The 20,672-nt window shown below is 54.2% G+C and overlaps 1 protein-coding gene across 1 annotated transcript in view; it reads right to left on the bottom strand.

The window, feature by feature from the left end:
- LOC134344203 (sodium/potassium-transporting ATPase subunit alpha-2) overlaps positions 1-20,672 on the bottom strand; it is a 227,687-nt gene that overhangs the window by 95,932 nt on the left and 111,083 nt on the right. The window contains exons 7-10 of the mRNA XM_063043611.1: positions 4,662-4,779; positions 2,099-2,367; positions 1,412-1,610; positions 399-508 (exon numbers count right to left, since the gene is read on the bottom strand). Coding sequence (XP_062899681.1) covers positions 399-508; positions 1,412-1,610; positions 2,099-2,367; positions 4,662-4,779 — 696 coding nt within the window. The remainder of the gene's footprint in view (positions 1-398; positions 509-1,411; positions 1,611-2,098; positions 2,368-4,661; positions 4,780-20,672) is intronic.

Genomic DNA, 20,672 nt, shown 5'->3' with positions numbered 1-20,672 from the left:
TTGTCTACAGTACATCCACAGTAATGATTATCTTCACCAGAATCAGGGTTAATATCACTGGCTATATTGTCATATTTGTAGTTGTAATACAGAATAATAAAAATTGTAAATTACAGAGAGAGAAGGAACGGGGTGAGGGAGAGAGAGAGAGAATGGGGAGAGGGAGAGAAGGGGAGGGAAGGGGAGAGAGAGGGGAAAGAGGGAAAAGGGGAGAGAAGGGGAAAGGGGGAGAGAAGGAGAAAGGGGGAGAGAAGAGTGAGTGGGGAACGGGGAGGGGTCTGGGACATGGGGGAGGTGAGAGAGGACGTGGGAGTGGTGTGAGAGGTAGGTCCGGGTAGGAGGGAGGTGGAGAAAGAGATGTCGAGGGGTGGTGGTGAATCTGACCCAGAGTAACTCACCTTGGAAATGGACAGGTGCTCCTGGCCGGGTTTGAAGACAGCACGGTTACAGAGAGCCGCGATGCGAGAGAGTGCACCCCACGTGGGTGAAGTCTTATCAAAGGCTGAACCTGGGGTGTCAACAAGAGGAAGGTCACACAGGGTACACATGCACTCTGCCACAAGGCTGCACAGGGAGATCCCATCAAATGCCAGCAGCTTGGGCGTCGACATTGTGAAAACTTAGATATAATACAGATTGTCCAAATCCTCCCCCGATCCCTGTCCCCCCTCCGATCCCCGTCCCTACCCCGGTCCCCGTTCCCCCCGATCCCCGTTCCCCATCCCCCCCCGATCCCCGTCCCCCGATCCCCTCCCCTCCCGATCCCCATCCCTCCCCCGGTCCCCGTCCCTCCCGATCCCGATCCCCGTCTCCCCTGATCCCCGCCCCCCAACCCCCGTCCGCCCGGTCCCCATTCTCCCCCCCATCCCCATCCCTCCCACAGTCCCCATCCTTCCCCTGATCTCCATTCCTCCCCTGATCCCCATCCCTTCCCATCTCCCTAAATCCTTTCCATCCCTCTAAACCCCTCTGCATCCCGGTATAGCCCTACTCCCCTCACCAAAAACCTTCCCCATCCCTCTAAACCCTCACCATCCCTCTAAACCCCTACCCATCCTCCTAAACACCTCCCCGTCCCTCTAAACCCCTCCCCATTCCTTTAACTGCCTCCCTGCCCCACGAAAATCAACCATCACACTAAAACTACTCCCCATTCTTCTAAACCCCTCCTCATCACATACATCCCTCCCCAACCCTCTAATCATCCCAGACATTCTCTCTCTCTGTAACTCTCCCTTTTCCTTGCACCCTCCCTCTCCCCGTAACTCTCCCCAGCCTGGCCTCCCCCGCTCTCCCCGTAACTCTCCCCAGGCTGGACACCCTCACTCTCCCTCTCAACTACTCCATACGAGGACGGGAGGCACTGCTCCCTGTGAGGTCTCTCAGGCAGAGAGGCGTCTAACGGCTGTACCACTCTGATCCTCTGTTGTGTCCGCCTCGTGTATTTGATTGTCGAACCACATATGTGCGACTGTCATGCGGTTCTGTGTCAGGGTCCCCGTCTTGTCCGAGCAGATGGTTGAGGTGGACCCCAGAGTCTCGACCGCTTCTAGGTTCTTCACCAGGCAGTTTTTGCGAGCCATTCTCTTGGCTGTGAGGGTCAGGCAGACCTAGGCAGAGTGAGGAGAGTGAGTGGGGGAGTGGGAAGTGCTGGGGGGTGCGGGCAGAGGATGAATGCAGCCGGGTGGGGGAGAGAGGGCTGCTGGGGTAGGGCACAGGGAGCCAGGGAGGGAGGGGGAAGATGGGGGGGAAGGAAGGGGAGAGGAAGTGGGAGTGGAGAAATGGGGTTAGGAGGGAGGGGGAGAGGTGGAGGGCTGGGAAGAGGGGTGCAGAGTGTGCCGAGAGAGAAGAGGAAAAGGAGGCAGACAGCGAGAAAGGGAAAGAAAAGTAGGGAAAGAGGCAGAACAAAGCATTGGGAGGGAAACGTGGGGAGACGGAAGGCATGGGGGAGAGCGAGAGATGGACGGCACATTCAACAGAACAGTGAGCCCCACGACTTTCCATCCCTTCAGGACCCCATAAATGACCTTCTCCTGCCCTCTTGCCCCACGCCACTGACCTTGACCGCACTGACCCCCGAGCCCTGAATCCAGCTTACAGTGACAGTGGCCAGCAGTCCCTCGGGAACATTGGCCACGATGATGCCGATGAGGAAGATGACAGCCTCCAGCCAGGTGTAGCCCAGGATGAGAGACAGCACAAAGAAGCTGACGCCCAGGAAGACGGCCACGCCTGTGATGATGTGGATGAAGTGCTCAATCTCCATGGAGATGGGAGTCTGACCCACCTCCAACCCCGAAGCCAAAGTGGCGATGCGGCCCATAACAGTCCGGTCTCCGGTGAAGATCACCACTCCTCGGGCTGTTCCTGCACGGGGGTGGGGCGGGAGGGGGGCCAGGTTAGAGAATATCAGAGCGTCAACAAAGCATACTCCACCAACACAAGCAACACACATCAAAGTTGCTGGTGAACGCAGCAGGCCAGGTAGCATCTATAGGAAGAGGCGCAGTCGACGTTTCAGGCGGTCGTCAGGAAGTCCTGACGAAGGGTCTCGGCCTGAAACGTCGACTGCGTGTCCTGACGAAGGGTCTCGGCCTGAAACGTCGACTGCGCCTCTTCCTATAGATGCTGCCTGGCCTGCTGCGTTCACCAGCAACTTTGATGTGTGTTGCTTGAATTTCCAGCATCTGCAGAATTCCTGTTGTTTCCACCAACACAAAGAGCTTGGGTTAGACACAGAGTGAAACTCCCTCTACACTGTCCCATCACACACTCCCAGGGTCAGACACAGAGTGAAACTCCCTCCACACTGTCCCATCGCACACTCCCAGGGTCAGACACAGAGTGAAACTCCCTCTACACTGTCCCATCGCACACTCCCAGGGTCAGACACAGAGTGAAACTGCCTCCACACTGTCCCATCGCACACTCCCAGGGTCAGACACAGAGTGAAACTCCCTCCACACTGTCCCATCGCACACTCCCAGGGTCAGACACAGAGTGAAATTCCCTCTACACTGTCCCATCACACTCTCCCAGGGGTTTGACACAGAGTGAAACTCTCTCCACACTGTCCCATCACACACTCCCAGGGTTAGACACAGAGTGAAACTCCCTCTACACTGTCCCATCACACACTCCCAGGGTCAGACACAGAGTGAAACTGCCTCCACACTGTCCCATCGCACACTCCCAGGGTCAGACACAGAGTGAAAATCCCTCCACACTGTCCCATCGCACACTCCCAGGGTCAGACACAGAGTGAAATTCCCTCTACACTGTCCCATCACACTCTCCCAGGGGTTTGACAGAGAGTGAAACTCTCTCCACACTGTCCCATCACACACTCCCAAGGTCAGACACAGAGTGAAACTCCCTCCACACTGTCCCATCACGCACTCCCAGGGTTAGACACAGAGTGAAACTCCCTCTACACTCCCATCACACACTCCCAGGGTCAGACACAGAGTGAAATTCCCTCTACACTGTCCCATCACACACTCCCAGGGGTCAGACACAGAGTGAAACTCCCTCTACACTGTCCCATCACGCTCTCCCAGGGTGAGACACAGAGTGAAACTCCCTCCATACTGTCCCATCACACACTCCCAGGGGTCAGACACAGAGTGAAACTCCCTCTACACTGTCCCATTGCACACGACCAGGGGACAGACACAGTGTGAAACCCCCTCCACACTGTCCCATCACACACTCCCAGGGGATAGACACAGAGTGAAACCCCCTCCACACTGTCCCATCACACACTCCCAGGGGTCAGACACAGAGTGAAACCCCCTCCACACTGTCCCATCACACACTCCCAGGGGTCAGACACAGAGTGAAACTCTCTCCACACTGTCCCATCGCACACTCCCAGGGGTCAGACACAGAGTGAAGCTCCCTCCACACTGTCCCATCACACACTCCCAGGGTCAGACACAGAGTGAAACTCCCTCTACACTGTCCCATCACACACTCCCAGGGATAGACACAGAGTGAAACTTCCTCCACACTGTCCCATCACGCACTCCCAGGGGTCAGACACAGAGTGAAGCTCCCTTTACACTGTCCCATCACACACTCCCAGGGGTCAGACACAGAGTGAAACTCTCTCCACACTGTCCCATCACACACTCCCAGGGGTCAGACACAGAGTGAAGCTCCCACCACACTGTCCCATCACACACTCCCAGGGGTCAGACACAGAGTGAAGCTCCCTTTACACTGTCCCATCACACACTCACAGGGGTCAGACACAGAGTGAAACTCCCTCTGCACTGTCCCATCACACACTCCCAGGGATAGACACAGAGTGAAACTCCCTCTACACTGTCCCATCACACACTCCCAGGGATAGACACAGAGTGAAACTCCCTCCACACTGTCCCATCACGCACTCCCAGGGGTCAGACACTGAAGGTTCTCAAACCATCTCGTCTGGCACTAATAATCATTCCAAGGACAAGGCCACTCTGATGGCACTTCTTCCCTATTCGGAAGACTCTGAACTACTTGACCATGTCTACATGTCTTCATGCACTGAGTTGCTGTCACATGATTGGCTGATTAGATATTTGCATTAACAAGTAGGTGTACAGGTGTGGCCACTGAGTGTATTTTCCTGAAAAGACGACAAGATTACAAGTCAGACACTGAATTACCTTCCACACAATTGGTACTGAAGAAGGCAATATTCCTGGTCTCGAGTGGATTGTCGTTGGTAAACTCTGGAGATCGGGTCTGAGGTTCAGACTCTCCTGTAAGTGATGAGTTATCAACCTACCAAAGTGGAAGAGAGAGATGCCTCAGTATTGGCAGTGTCCATATTATCAGTGATGGAGCTTTCCCTGAGAGGGTGCCATTCATCTCAGGGCACAGGTTCCTGTGGCTGCAAACAAAGCAGGAGAAACATAATATGGAGAGGACAGGTCAGATGTCCTCCACAGTAGATTAACGAGAAAAGGTGAAATCAGATACAGAGTGAAACTACCTCTACACTGTCCCATCACACACTCCCAGGGTGAGACACAGAGTGAAACTCCCTCCACACTGTCCCATCACACACTCCCAGGGTCAGACACAGGGTGAAACTCCCTCTACACTGCCCCATCACACACTCCCACGGTCAGACACGGAGTGAAACTCCCTTGACACTGTCTCATCATACACTCCTATGGTCAGACACAGAGTGAAACTCCCATTACACTGTCCCATCACACAGTCTCAGGGTTAGACACAGAGTGAAACTCCCTCTACACTGTTCCATCACACACTCCCACGGTCAAACACAGAGTGAAACTCCCTTGACACTGTCTCATCACACACTCCTATGGTCAGACACAGAGTGAAACTCCCACTGCACTGTCCCATCACACAGTCCCAGGGTTAGACACAGGGTGAAACTCCCTCTACACTGTCTCATCACACACTCCCAGGGTGAGACACAGAGTGAAACTCCCTCCACACTGTCCCATCACACAGTCCCAGGGTGAGACACAGTGTGAAACTCCCTCTACACTGGTGACCAGAGCAGGGTTTCAGATTTTTTTGTCATTGGGATTTTGTTTGGGAAAGGTATGACTTGTACAAAAGGGAAAGGTTTTGCCTGAACCTGAGGGACCAATATCTTTTTGGGCAGATTTGCTAGAGCTGTTCTGGGAAGTTTTAAACTAACTTGACAGGGGATGTGAACTGGAGTGATAGGGCTGAGGGTGGGGCTGCTCAGTTACAAACAGGGACAGTGTGTAGTGAGGATTCTTGCAAGGACAGGCTGGTGATAGGGCAACTTTGCAGTCAATGGGCTGAGTTGCAATGTAAAATCAGAGTAAGATTGAAAAGGTTGATGAATAAAAGAGTGAATCCATGCCGTATATGGAATAAAGTAGACAAACTTGTAGTGCAGTTACAGATTGGCAAATGTGATGTTGGGGGGCATCACTGAATCGTGGCTGAAAGAAGACTATACTGTAGCTGGGAGCTTAACATCCAAGGACACACGATCGATCAAAAGGGCAGACAGTTAGAGGAGGAGGACTGGCTCTGTTAGTAAAAGATGAAATCAAATTCTTAGAAAGAGGTGACAGAGGATCGGAAGGTGTGGAGTCCTTGTGGGTAGAGCTCAGAAACTACAAGGGTAAAAGACCCTGATGGGAGGTAAATCCAGGCCTCTGAACAGTAGGAAAGATACAACTCACAACTCACAACAGAATATAAAATGTTCACTCAAAGGGCAATGTTGTGATAGTCATGGGGGATTTCAATATGCAGGTAGCTTGTATTAATTACCTTGGTGCTGGAACTTAAGAGGAAACTTTTAGAATGCCCCAAGATGTTTTTTTAGAGCAGCTGGTGTTTGAGCGCACTCGGGGATCAGCTATTCTGGATTGGGTATTGTGCAATGAAATGGAATTGATTAAAGAGCTTAAAGTAAAGGAACTCTTAAGGGTAAGTGATCATAATATGATAGAATAATTCACCCTGCAATTGAGAAGAAGCTAAAGTTACATATTACATTGGAGTAAAGGGAATTATAGAGGCACGAGAGAGGAGCTGGCTAAAATTCATTGGAAGGGGACCCTAGTAAAGATGACAGCAGAGCTGCAATGGCTGGAATATCTGGGAGCAATTTGGAAGGCGAAGGATAGATACAACTCAAAGATGACGAAGTAGTCCAAAAGCAGGATGATGCAACCATGGCTGACAAGAGAAGTCAAAGCCAACGTAAAAGCCAAAGAGGGGGCATATAATAGAGCAAAAATTAGTGGGAAGTTAGAGGATTGGGAAGCTTTTAAAAAACAACCAGAAGGCTACTAAAAAAGTCATAAATAAGGAAAAGATGTAATATGAAGGAAAGCTAGCTAATAATATTAAAGAGGTTACCAAAAGTTTCTTCAGATACTTAAAGAGTACATGGAGAGGGTGCAGAGGAGGTTCACAAGATTTTCCAGGAATATCAGGAGCAGTTGATGACTCTGTGCCTGTACTTGATGGAATTTAAAAAGATGGGGGGTATCCCATTGAAACCTATCGAATGCTGAAAGATGTAGATAGAGTGGATGATTCCTATGGTGGGGAAGCCAAGGTCCAGAAGGCACAGCCTCAGAGGGATGTCCATTTATAATGGAGATGAAGAGAAATTTCTTTCGGCAGAGGGTGGTGGATCTGTGGAATTTGCTGCCACAGACAGCTGTGGAGACAAGGTCGTTGGATGTATTTAAGGTGGAGGTTAATCAGGGTGTGGATGGCAGCAGAAAGCTCAGTGATGATGTAATGGCGTAGCAGACTTGATGGGCCAAATGTTCTAATTCTGCTCCTATGCATTATGGTCTTATAGACACAGAGTGAAACTCCCTCCACACTGTCCCATCACACACTCCCAGGGTTAGAAACAGAGTGAAACTTCCTCTACACTGTCCCATCACACACTCCCAGGGGTTTGACACAGAGTGAAACTCCCTCTACACTGTCCCATCACACACTCCCAGGGTTAGACACAGAGTGAAACTCCCTCTATACTGTCCCATCGCACACTCCCAGGGATAGACTCAGAGTGAAACTCCCTCTACACTGTCCCATCACACTCTCCCAGGGGTCAGACACAGAGTGAAACTCCCTCTACACTGTCCCATCACACTCTCCCACGGTTAGGCACAGAGTGAAAGTCCCTCTACACTGTCCCATCACACACTCCCAGGGTTAGACACAGAGTGAAACTCACTCTAAACACAAAATACTCTGCAGATGCTGGGGTCAAAGCAACACTCAAAACATGCTAGAGGAACTCAGCAGGTCGGGCAGCATCTGTGGAAATGCTCAGTCAACGTTTTGGGCCGGAACCGGGTTCCTCCAGCATGTTGTGAGTGAAACTCCCTCTATGCTGTCACATCACACACTCCCAGGGGTGTGACACAGAGTGAAACTCCCTCTACGCTGTCACATCACACACTCCCAGGGGTGTGACACAGAGTGAAACTCGCTCTACGCTGTCACATCACACACTCCCAGGGGTGTGACACAGAGTGAAACTCGCTCTACGCTGTCACATCACACACTCCCAGGGGTGTGACACAGAGTGAAACTCGCTCTACGCTGTCACATCACACACTCCCAGGGGTGTGACACAGAGTGAAACTCGCTCTACCCTGTCACATCACACACTCCCAGGGGTGTGACACAGAGTGAAACTCGCTCTACGCTGTCACATCACACACTCCCAGGGGTGTGACACAGAGTGAAACTCGCTCTACGCTGTCACATCACACACTCCCAGGGGTGTGACACAGAGTGAAACTCGCTCTACGCTGTCACATCACACACTCCCAGGGGTGTGACACAGAGTGAAACTCGCTCTACGCTGTCACATCACACACTCCCAGGGGTGTGACACAGAGTGAAACTCGCTCTACGCTGTCACATCACACACTCCCAGGGGTGTGACACAGAGTGAAACTCGCTCTACGCTGTCACATCACACACTCCCAGGGGTGTGACACAGAGTGAAACTCGCTCTACGCTGTCACATCACACACTCCCAGGGGTGTGACACAGAGTGAAACTCGCTCTACCCTGTCACATCACACACTCCCAGGGGTGTGACACAGAGTGAAACTCGCTCTACCCTGTCACATCACACACTCCCAGGGGTGTGACACAGAGTGAAACTCGCTCTACGCTGTCACATCACACACTCCCAGGGGTGTGACACAGAGTGAAACTCGCTCTACGCTGTCACATCACACACTCCCAGGGGTGTGACACAGAGTGAAACTCGCTCTACGCTGTCACATCACACACTCCCAGGGGTGTGACACAGAGTGAAACTCGCTCTACGCTGTCACATCACACACTCCCAGGGGTGTGACACAGAGTGAAACTCGCTCTACGCTGTCACATCACACACTCCCAGGGGTGTGACACAGAGTGAAACTCGCTCTACGCTGTCACATCACACACTCCCAGGGGTGTGACACAGAGTGAAACTCGCTCTACGCTGTCACATCACACACTCCCAGGGGTGTGACACAGAGTGAAACTCGCTCTACGCTGTCACATCACACACTCCCAGGGGTGTGACACAGAGTGAAACTCGCTCTACACTGTCCCATCACACACTCCTAAGGGTTTGACGCAGAGTGAAATTCCCTCTGCACTGTCCTATCACACACTCCCAGCATCTCCTCCATCTGGTAGTCTACCTGAGCCCTACTGGGGAGATCTGGCTGGCGAACTGCCAGGACCTGGAGACAAAAGTCATGGCCTGGCTGGGGCGCTGGTCAGGCCTTCTCAGGGTGCTTTCCTATCGAGGCAGGGTGGTGGTCATAAACCAGCTGGTGGCCTCCATGTTGTGGTACCAGATGGTCACCTTGGCCCCTCCAGCCCCCTTTGTCGCGAGAATGCAGAGGAAGTTAGTGGACTTCTTCTGGGGTAACAGGAAACACTGGGTCTCTGCAGCGGTTCTGAGTCTCCCAGTAGGAGAGGGCGGACAGTCGCTGGTGTGTGTACGTACGCGACTGGCGGCTCTCCGCCTCAGGACTCTGCAGAGATTCTTGTACGCCGAGCACCCTCCCGGATGGCACGTATTGGTAACATCCTTCCTCCGCAGGGGCTGCTGTCTTCACGAAGATATGCAGCTACAACCGGCAGGCGTCAGCCATGCTGCTTTGCGAGTCTGTCCGGCTTCTAACAGGACCTACTGAGAGTCTGGAACATGGTTGCCTCAGGCCGGGAATCCCCTCCTCTGGCAGAGGGCGGGGTCGTGGCCTCAACGGATGTCGGTACGGCTCAGGTGTGTGGAACGACTCAAGCTGAGCTGGTTGTCGGGCCCAGGCCCCGCAGCCTTACCCGGGAGCTGAGTCCACACAACCTGAGCCGTCTCTCCTCGACACCCACAATCCCATTCAGGGATGCAAGCAGGAGGTACCTTTATGGGCTGCTGCTCCACACCCTCCACTTCCTAGCCCTTGTCCACCATCCCGACACGCCACGGCGGTCGGTCTTTCCACCTGGAGGTGAGGGGGGTCCCCAATGGAAGTCCCTTTATGAGGGGGTTCTTCCCATGCACCTTGGAGATCTGGGGTGGAGGGTGCTGCATCGAGCGGTACCCTGTAATAAGTTCTTTAGTTTGTACACGGATCTCCCAGCCGCATGTCACTTCTGCGGGCTGGAGACCATGTACCACATGTACATCGACTGTGTGAGGCTGCAGCCCCTTTTCACGTATTTGCGTGGGCTGCTTCTCGCCTGCTGGTTGCATTTTAGCCCCACCCTATTTATATATGGTCATCCAGTAAGGAGGGGGGCACAGAGGGATGAGGATGGTCTTGTTAACTTGCTCTGGAGGCTGGCGAAAACAGCCACCTGTCTTGGAAACGGGTGGCGGGAGGATCTCCCCAGGCAGACTGCCTGTCAAGGTTTAGGGCGTATGTTCGTACCCGGGTAAATATTGAAAAGGAAGACGCGCAGTCCACGGCGACCGTAGAGGCGTTCCGGGATTGTTGGACTCGACGAGGAGTTAGTGCCATCATTGACAGGAAATGAAACATTATAGTTTAATGTTGTTCGTCTAGTAGTTGTGGGGTAATTGTGTTAGTCACTGGTTTGTATAAGTTGTAGCAATGAATTTGCAATAAAGAGATTTTGCAAAAAAAGTGTCAGACACAGAATGAAGCATCTTCTACACTGTCCCATTACACACTCCCAGGGGTCAGACACAGAGTGAAACCCCCTCCACACTGTCCCATCGCACACTCCCAGGGGTCAGACACAGAGTGAAACTCCCTCTACACTGTCCCATCACACACTCCCAGGGGTCAGACACAGAGTGAAACCCCCTCCACACAGTCCCATCACACACTAGGATTAGACACAGAGTGAAACTCCCTCTACACTGTCCCATCACACACTCGCAGGGACAGGTTAGACACAGAGTGAAACTTCCTCTACACTGTCCCATCACACACTCCCAGGGATAGGTTAGACACAGAGTGAAACTTCCTCTACACTGTCCCATCACACACTCCCAGGGACAGGTTAGACACAGAGTGAAACTCCCTCCACATTGTCCCATCACACACACCAAGGATGTTTTGGAAGACAGTCCACTGGAGACGAATATCCCACTGAAACAAGTGATTAAGACAGCAATTTGCAGGAGCTACTGAACCCATAAGCCAGCACATTCTTGGGATACGGGGTAAGTGGAGCAGCCAGAGGGGAATGGAGACCAAGAGGGGAAATGAAGACAGAGAGGGGAAATGGAGTCCGACAGGGGAAATGGAGACCTAGAGGGAAATGGAGACCGAGAGGGGAAATGGAGACCTAGAGGGGGATTGGTGACCCAGACGGGCAATGGAGACCCGGAAGGAAAATGGTGACCGAGAGGGGAAATGGAAACCGAGAGGGGGAATGGAGACCTGGAGGGGAAATGGAGAACTGGAGGGGAAATGGTGACCGAGAGGGGGATTGGAGACCGAGACGGGGAATGGAGAACTGGAGGGGAAATGGAGCCATGGAGGGGGAATGGAGATCTGGAAGGGAAATGGAGACCGAGAGGGGAAATGGAGACCAAGAGGGGGGAATGGAGACCCAGCGGGAGAATGGAGAATGGGACGGGGATAGGAGACCAGGAGGGGAAATGGAGACCTAGAGGGGAAATGGAGTCCGGGAGGGGGAATGGAGACCGAGAGGGGGATTGGAGACACAGACAGGGAATGGAGACCCGGAAGGGAAATGGAGACCTGGAGGGGAAATGGAGACCTGGAGGGGGATTGAAGACCGAGAGAGGGATTGGACACCCAGACGGGGAATGGAAACACGGAGGGTAAATGGAGACGGAGAGGGGGAATGGAGACCCAGAGGGGGAAGAGAGACCTGGAGGGGAAATGGAGAACTGGAGTGGAAATGGAGATCGAGAGGGGAAATAGAGACCTGGAGGGGAAATGGAGACCTGGACGGGGGAATGGAGACCCAGAGGGGGAATGGAGACCGGGAGGGAGATAGGAGACCTGGAGGGGAAATGGAGACCTGGAGGGGAAATGGAGACCTGCAGGGGAAATGGAGACCAGGAGGGGAAATGGACACCAGGAGGTGGAATGGAGACCTGGAGGGGAAATGGAGATCGAGAGGGGAAATGGAGACCTGGAGGGGAAATGTAGACCAAGAAGGGAAATGGAGTCCGGGAGGGGGAATGGAGACCAAGAGGGGGATTGGAGACACAGATGGGGAATGGAGACCTGGAAGGGAATGCAGACCGAGAGGGGGAATGGAAACCGAGAGGGGGAATGGAAACCTGGAGGGGAAATGGAGACCTGGAGGGGAAATGGAGACCTGGAGGGGGATTGGAGACCGAGAGGGGGATTGGAGACCTGGAGAGGAAATGGAGACCGAGAGGGGTTAATGGAGACCCAGAGGGGGAATGGAAAATGGGAGAGGGATAAGAGACCTGGAGGGGAAATGTAGACCTAGAAGGGAAATGGAGTCCGGGAGGGGGAATGGAGACCAAGAGGGGGATTGGAGACCTGGAGGGGTAATGGAGATCTGAAGGAGAAATGGAGACCGAAAGGGGAAATGGAGATCTGGAGGGGGAATGGAGATCTGGAGGGGAAATGGAGATCTGGAGGGGAAATGGAGACCGAGAGGGGGATTGGAGACCTGGAGGGGAAATGGAGATCTGGAGGGGAAATAGAGACCCGGAGTGGAAATGGAGAATGAGAGGGGGAATGGAGTCCGAGAGGGGGAATGGAGACCTGGAGGGAAAATGGAGACCTGGAGGGGAAATTGAGACCTGCAGGGGAAATGGAGACCAGGAGGGGAAATGGAGACCGGGAGGTGTAATGGAGACCTGGAGGGGAAATGGAGATCGAGAGGGGAAATGGAGACCTGGAGGGGAAATGGAGACCGGGAGGGGCAATGGAGACCTGCAGGGGAAATAGAGACCGAGAGGGGAATTGGAGACCTGGAGGGGAAATGGAGATCGGGAGGGGAAAAGGAGACCTGTAGGGAAAATGGAGACCAAGAGGGGGATTGGAGACCGAGACGGGGAATGGAGACCTGGAGGGGAAATGGAGCCATGGAGGGGGAATGGAGATCTGGAAGGGAAATGGAGACCGAGAGGGGAAATGGAGACCAAGAGGGGGGAATGGAGACCCAGCAGGGGAATGGAGAATGGGACGGGGATAGGAGACCTGGAGGGGAAATGGAGACCTAGAGGGGAAATGGAGTCCGGGAGGGGGAATGGAGACCGAGAGGGGGATTGGAGACACAGACAGGGAATGGAGACCCGGAGGGTAAATGGAGACGGAGAGGGGGAATGGAGACCGAGAGGGGGAAGAGAGACCTGGAGGGGAAATGGAGACCTGGAGTGGAAATGGAGATCGAGAGGGGAAATAGAGACCTGCAGGGGAAATGGAGACCTGGACGGGGGAATGGAGACCCAGAGGGGGAATGGAGACCGGAGGGGAGATAGGAGACCTGGAGGGGAAATGGAGACCTGGAGGGGAAATGGAGAACGAGAAGGGGATTGGAGATGGAGAGGGGCATTGGAGACCCAGACGGGGAATGGAGAACCGGAGGGGAAATGGAGACCGAGAGGGGGAATGGAGACCAAGAGGGGGAATGGAGACCTGGAGGGAAAATGGAGACCTGCAGGGGAAATGGAGACCTGCAGGGAAAATGGACACCAGGAGGTGGAATGGAGACCTGGAGGGGAAATGGAGATCGAGAGGGGAAATGGAGACCTGGAGGGGAAATGTAGACCAAGAAGGGAAATGGAGTCCGGGAGGGGGAATGGAGACCAAGAGGGGGATTGGAGACACCGATGGGGAATGGAGACCTGGAAGGGAATGCAGACCGAGAGGGGGAATGGAAACCGAGAGGGGGAATGGAAACCTAGAGGGGAAATGGAGACCTGGAGGGGAAATGGAGACCTGGAGGGGGATTGGAGACCGAGAGGGGGATTGGAGACCTGGAGAGGAAATGGAGACCGAGAGGGGTTAATGGAGACCCAGAGGGGGAATGGAAAATGGGAGAGGGATAAGAGACCTGGAGGGGAAATGTAGACCTAGAAGGGAAATGGAGTCCGGGAGGGGGAATGGAGACCAAGAGGGGGATTGGAGACCTGGAGGGGTAATGGAGATCTGAAGGAGAAATGGAGACCGAAAGGGGAAATGGAGATCTGGAGGGGGAATGGAGATCTGGAGGGGAAATGGAGATCTGGAGGGGAAATGGAGACCGAGAGGGGGATTGGAGACCTGGAGGGGAAATGGAGATCTGGAGGGGAAATAGAGACCCGGAGTGGAAATGGAGAATGAGAGGGGGAATGGAGACCGAGAGGGGGAATGGAGACCTGGAGGGAAAATGGAGACCTGGAGGGAAAATGGAGACCTGGAGGGGAAATGGAGACCTGCAGGGGAAATGGAGACCAGGAGGGGAAATGGAGACCGGGAGGTGTAATAGAGACCTGGAGGGGAAATGGAGATCGAGAGGGGAAATGGAGACCTGGAGGGGAAATGGAGACCGGGAGGGGCAATGGAGACCTGGAGGGGAAATAGAGACCGAGAGGGGAATTGGAGACCTGGAGGGGAAATGGAGATCGGGAGGGGAAATGGAGACCTGTAGGGAAAATGGAGACCAAGAGGGGGATTGGAGACCGAAAGGGGGATTGAAGACCAAGAGGGGGATTGAAGACCTGGAGAGGAAATGGAGATCGAGAGGGGAAATGGAGACCTGGAGGGGAAATGGAGACCTGGAGTGGAAATGGAGAATGAGAGGGGGAATGGAGACCGAAAGGGGGAATGGAGACCTGGAGGGAAAATGGAGACCAGGAGGGGAAATGGAGACCGGGAGGTGTAATGGAGACCTGGAGAGGAAATGGAGATCGAGAGGGGAAATGGAGACCTGGAGGAGAAATGGAGACTGGGAGGTGCAATGGAGACCTGGAGGGGAAATGGAGACCAAGAGGGGAAATGGAGACCGAGAGGGGGTAATGGAGACCCAGAGGGGGAATGGAAAATGGGAGAGGGATAACAGACCTGGAGGGGAAATGTAGACCTAGAAGGGAAATGGAGTCCGGGAGGGGGAATGGAGACCTGGAGGGGAAATGGAGACCTGGAGGGGAAATGGAGATCGGGAGGGGAAATGGAGACCGGGAGGAGAAATGGAGACCAAGAGGGGGATTGGAGACCGAGAGGGAGATTGGAGACCGAGACGGGGAACGGAGACCTGGAGGGTAAATGGAGACTGAGAGGGGGTAATGGAGACCCAGAGGGGGAATGGAAAATGGGAGCGGGATAAGAGACCTGGAGGGGAAATGTAGACCAAGAAGGGAAATGGAGTCCGGGAGGGGGAATGGAGACCAAGAGGGGGATTGGAGACACAGATGGGGAATGGAGACCTGGAAGGGAATGCAGACCGAGAGGGGGAATGGAAACCGAGAGGGAGATTGGAGACCGAGAGGGGTATTGGAGACCTGGAGGGGAAATGGAGACCAAGAGGGGAAATGGAGACCGAGAGGGGGTAGTTGAGAGCCAGAGGGGGAATGGAAAATGGGAGAGGGATAAGAGACCTGGAGGGGAAATGTAGACCTAGAAGGGAAATGGAGTCCGGGAGGGGGAATGGAGACCTGGAGGGGAAATGGAGACCTGGAGGGGAAATCGAGATCGGGAGGGGCAATGGAGAACTGGAGGGGAAATAGAGACCGAGAGGGGAATTGGAGACCTGGAGGGGAAATGGAGATCGGGAGGGGAAATGGAGACCTGTAGGGAAAATGGAGACCAAGAGGGGGATTGGAGACCGAAAGGGGGATTGAAGACCAAGAGGGGGATTGGAGACCTGGAGAGGAAATGGAGATCGAGAGGGGAAATGGAGACCTGGAGGGGAAATGGAGACCTGGAGTGGAAATGGAGAATGAGAGGGGGAATGGAGACCGAAAGGGGGAATGGAGACCTGGAGGGAAAATGGAGACCAGGAGGGGAAATGGAGACCGGGAGGTGTAATGGAGACCTGGAGAGGAAATGGAGATCGAGAGGGGAAATGGAGACCTGGAGGGGAAATGGAGACTGGGAGGTGCAATGGAGACCTGGAGGGGAAATGGAGACCAAGAGGGGAAATGGAGACCGAGAGGGGGTAATGGAGACCCAGCGGGGGAATGGCAAATGGGAGAGGGATAACAGACCTGGAGGGGAAATGTAGACCTAGAAGGGAAATGGAGTCCGGGAGGGGGAATGGAGACCTGGAGGGGAAATGGAGACCTGGAGGGGAAATGGAGATCGGGAGGGGAAATGGAGACCGGGAGGAGAAATGGAGACCAAGAGGGGGATTGGAGACCGAGAGGGAGATTGGAGACCGAGACGGGGAATGGAGACCTGGAGGGTAAATGGAGACTGAGACGGGGTAATGGAGACCCAGAGGGGGAATGGAAAATGGGAGCGGGATAAGAGACCTGGAGGGGAAATGTAGACCAAGAAGGGAAATGGAGTCCGGGAGGGGGAATGGAGACCAAGAGGGGGATTGGAGACACAGATGGGGAATGGAGACCTGGAAGGGAATGCAGACCGAGAGGGGGAATGGAAACCGAGAGGGGGATTGGAGACCGAGAGGGGGATTGGAGACCTGGAGGGGAAATGGAGACAAAGAGGGGAAATGGAGACCGAGAGGGGGTAATGGAGACCTGGAGGGGGAATGGAAAATGGGAGAGGGATAAGAGACCTGGAGGGGAAATGTAGACCTAGAAGGGAAATGGAGTCCGGGAGGGGGAATGGAGACCTGGAGGGGAAATGTAGACCTGGAGGGGAAATGGAGATCCGGAGGGGAAATGGAGACCGGGAGGGGAAATGGAGACCCAGAGGGGGAATGGAAAATGGGAGAGGGATAAGAGACCTGGAGGGGAAATGTAGACCAAGAAGGGAAATGGAGTCCGGGAGGGGGAATGGAGACCAAGAGGGGGATTGGAGACACAGATGGGGAATGGAGACCTGGAAGGGAATGCAGACTGAGAGGGGGAATGGAAACCGAGAGGGTGAATGGAAACCTGGAGGGGAAATGGAGACCTGGAGGGGAAATGGAGACCTGGAGGGGAAATGGAGACCTGGAGGGGGATTGGAGACTGAGAGGGGGATTGGAGACCTGGAGGGGAAATGGAGACCGAGAGGGGGTAATGGAGACCCAGAGGGGGAATGGAAAATGGGAGAGGGATAAGAGACCTGGATGGGAAATGTAGTCCTAGAAGGGAAATGGAGTCCGGGAGGGGGAATGGAGACCAAGAGCGGGATTGGAGACCTGGAGGGGTAATGGAGATCTGAAGGAGAAATGGAGACCGAGAGGGGAAATGGAGATCTGGAGGGGAAATGGAGATCTGGAGGGGAAATGGAGATCTGGAGGGGAAATGGAGACCGAGAGGGGGATTGGAGACCTGGAGGGGAAATAGAGACCCGGAGTGGAAATGGAGAATGAGAGGGGGAATGGAGACCGAGAGGGGGAATGGAGACCTGGAGGGAAAATTGAGACCTGGAGGGGAAATGGAGAATGAGAGGGGGAATGGAGACCGAAAGGGGGAATGGAGACCTGGAGGGAAAATGGAGACCAGGAGGGGAAATGGAGACCGGGAGGTGTAATGGAGACCTGGAGAGGAAATGGAGATCGAGAGGGGAAATGGAGACCTGGAGGGGAAATGGAGACTGGGAGGTGCAATGGAGACCTGGAGGGGAAATGGAGACAAAGAGGGGAAATGGAGACCGAGAGGGGGCAATGGAGAGCCAGAGGGGGAATGGAAAATGGGAGAGGGATAACAGACCTGGAGGGGAAATGTAGACCTAGAAGGGAAATGGAGTCCAGGAGGGGGAATGGAGACCTGGAGGGGAAATGGAGACCTGGAGGGGAAATGGAGATCGGGAGGGGAAATGGAGACCGGGAGGAGAAATGGAGACCAAGAGGGGGATTGGAGACCGAGAGGGAGATTGGAGACCGAGACGGGGAATGGAGACCTGGAGGGTAAATGGAGACTGAGAGGGGGTAATGGAGACCCAGAGGGGGAATGGAAAATGGGAGCGGGATAAGAGACCTGGAGGGGAAATGTAGACCAAGAAGGGAAATGGAGTCCGGGAGGGGGAATGGAGACCAAGAGGGGGATTGGAGACACAGATGGGGAATGGAGACCTGGAAGGGAATGCAGACCGAGAGGGGGAATGGAAACCGAGAGGGGGATTGGAGACCGAGAGGGGGATTGGAGACCTGGAGGGGAAATGGAGACAAAGAGGGGAAATGGAGACCGAGAGGGGGTAATGGAGACCTGGTGGGGGAATGGAAAATGGGAGAGGGATAAGAGACCTGGAGGGGAAATGTAGACCAAGAAGGGAAATGGAGTCCGGGAGGGGGAATGGAGACCAAGAGGGGGATTGGAGACACAGATGGGGAATGGAGACCTGGAAGGGCATGCAGACCGAGAGGGGGAATGGAAACCGAGAGGGGGAATGGAAACCTGGAGGGGAAATGGAGACCTGGAGGGGAAATGGAGACCTGGAGGGGGATTGGAGACCGAGAGGGGGATTGGAGACCTGGAGGGGAAATGGAGACCGAGAGGGGGTAATGGAGACCCAGAGGGGGAATGGAAAATGGGAGAGGGATAAGAGACCTGGATGGGAAATGTAGTCCTAGAAGGGAAATGGAGTCCGGGAGGGGGAATGGAGACCAAGAGCGGGATTGGAGACCTGGAGGGGTAATGGAGATCTAAAGGAGAAATGGAGACCGAGAGGGGAAATGGAGATCTGGAGGGGAAATGGAGATCTGGAGGGGAAATGGAGACCGAGAGGGGGATTGGAGACCTGGAGGGGAAATAGAGACCCGGAGTGGAAATAGAGAATGAGAGGGGGAATGGAGACCGAGAGGGGGAATGGAGACCTGGAGGGAAAATTGAGACCTGGAGGGGAAATGGAGACCTGCAGGGGAAATGGAGACCAGGAGGGGGTAATGAAGACCCAGAGGGGGAATGGAAAATGGGAGAGGGATAAGAGACCTGGAGGGGAAATGTACACCTAGAAGGGAAATGGAGTCCGGGAGGGGGAATGGAGACCTGGAGGGGAAATGGAGACCTGGAGGGGAAATGGAGATCGGGAGGGGAAATGGAGACCTGTAGGGGAAATGGAGACCAAGAGGGGGATTGGTGACCTGGAGGGGGAATGGAGACCGAGAGGGGGATTGGAGACCGAGACGGGGAATGGAGACCAAGAGGGAGATTGGAGACCTGGAGGGGTAATGGAGATCTGAAGGGTAAATGGAGACCGAGAGGGGAAATGGAAATCTGGAGGGGGAATGGAGATCTGGAGGGGAAATGGAGACTCGGAGTGGAAATGGAGAATGAGAGGGGGAATGGAGACCGAGAGGGGGAATGGAGACCTGGAGGGAAAATGGAGACCTGGAGGGGAAATGGAGACCTGCAGGGGAAATGGAGACCAGGAGGGGAAATGGAGATCGAGAGGGGAAATGGAGACCTGGAGGGGAAATGGAGACCGGGAGGTGCAATGGAGACCTGGAGGGGAAATGGAGACCGAGAGGGGGAAATGGAGACCCAGAGGGGGAATGGAAAATGGGAGAGGGATAAGAGACCTGGAGGGGAAATGTAGACCTAGAAGGGAAATGGAGTCCGGGAGGGGGAATGGAGACCTGGAGGGGAAATGTAGACCTGGAGGGGAAATGGAGACCGGGAGGGGAAATGGAGACCGGGAGGGGAAATGGAGACCCATAGGGGGAATGGAAAATGGGAGAGGGATAAGAGACCTGGAGGGGAAATGTAGACCAAGAAGGGAAATGGAGTCCGGGAGGGGGAATGGAGACCAAGAGGGGGATTGGAGACACAGATGGGGAATGGAGACCTGGAAGGGAATGCAGACCGAGAGGGGGAATGGAAACCGAGAAGGGGGAATGGAAACCTGGAGGGGAAATGGAGACCTGGAGGGGAAATGCAGACCTGGAGGGGGATTGGAGACCGAGAGGGGGATTGGAGACCTGGAGGGGAAATGGAGACCGAGAGGGGGTAATGGAGACCCAGAGGGGGAATGGAAAATGGGAGAGGGATAAGAGACCAGGATGGGAAATGTAGTCCTAGAAGGGAAATGGAGTCCGTGAGGGGGAATGGAGACCAAGAGCGGGATTGGAGACCTGGAGGGGTAATGGAGATCTGAAGGAGAAATGGAGACCGAGAGGGGAAATGGAGATCTGGAGGGGAAATGGAGATCTGGAGGGGAAATGGAGATCTGGATGGGAAATGGAGACCAAGAGGGGGATTGGAGACCTGGAGGGGAAATAGAGATCTGGAGGGGAAATAGAGACCCGGAGTGGAAATGGAGAATGAGAGGGGGAACGGAGACCGAGAGGGGGAATGGAGACATGGAGGGAAAATGGAGACCTGGAGGGGAAATGGAGACCTGCAGGGAAAATGGAGACCAGGAGGGAAAATGGAGACCGGGAGGTGTAATGGAGACCTGGAGGGGAAATGGAGATCGAGAGGGGAAATGGAGACCAAGAGGGGGTAATGAAGACCCAGAAGGGGAATGGAAAATGGGAGAGGGATAAGAGACCTGGAGGGGAAATGTAGACCTAGAAGGGAAATGGAGTCCGGGAGGGGGAATGGAGACCTGGAGGGGAAATGGAGATCGGGAGGGGAAATGGAGACCTGTAGGGGAAAT

Source organism: Mobula hypostoma, chromosome 3, assembly GCF_963921235.1.
Source record: "Mobula hypostoma chromosome 3, sMobHyp1.1, whole genome shotgun sequence".
Lineage (NCBI taxonomy): Eukaryota > Metazoa > Chordata > Chondrichthyes > Myliobatiformes > Myliobatidae > Mobula > Mobula hypostoma.
Note: the sequence above shows the minus strand (reverse complement) of the source record. Positions and strands in the feature narration are given on the sequence as shown.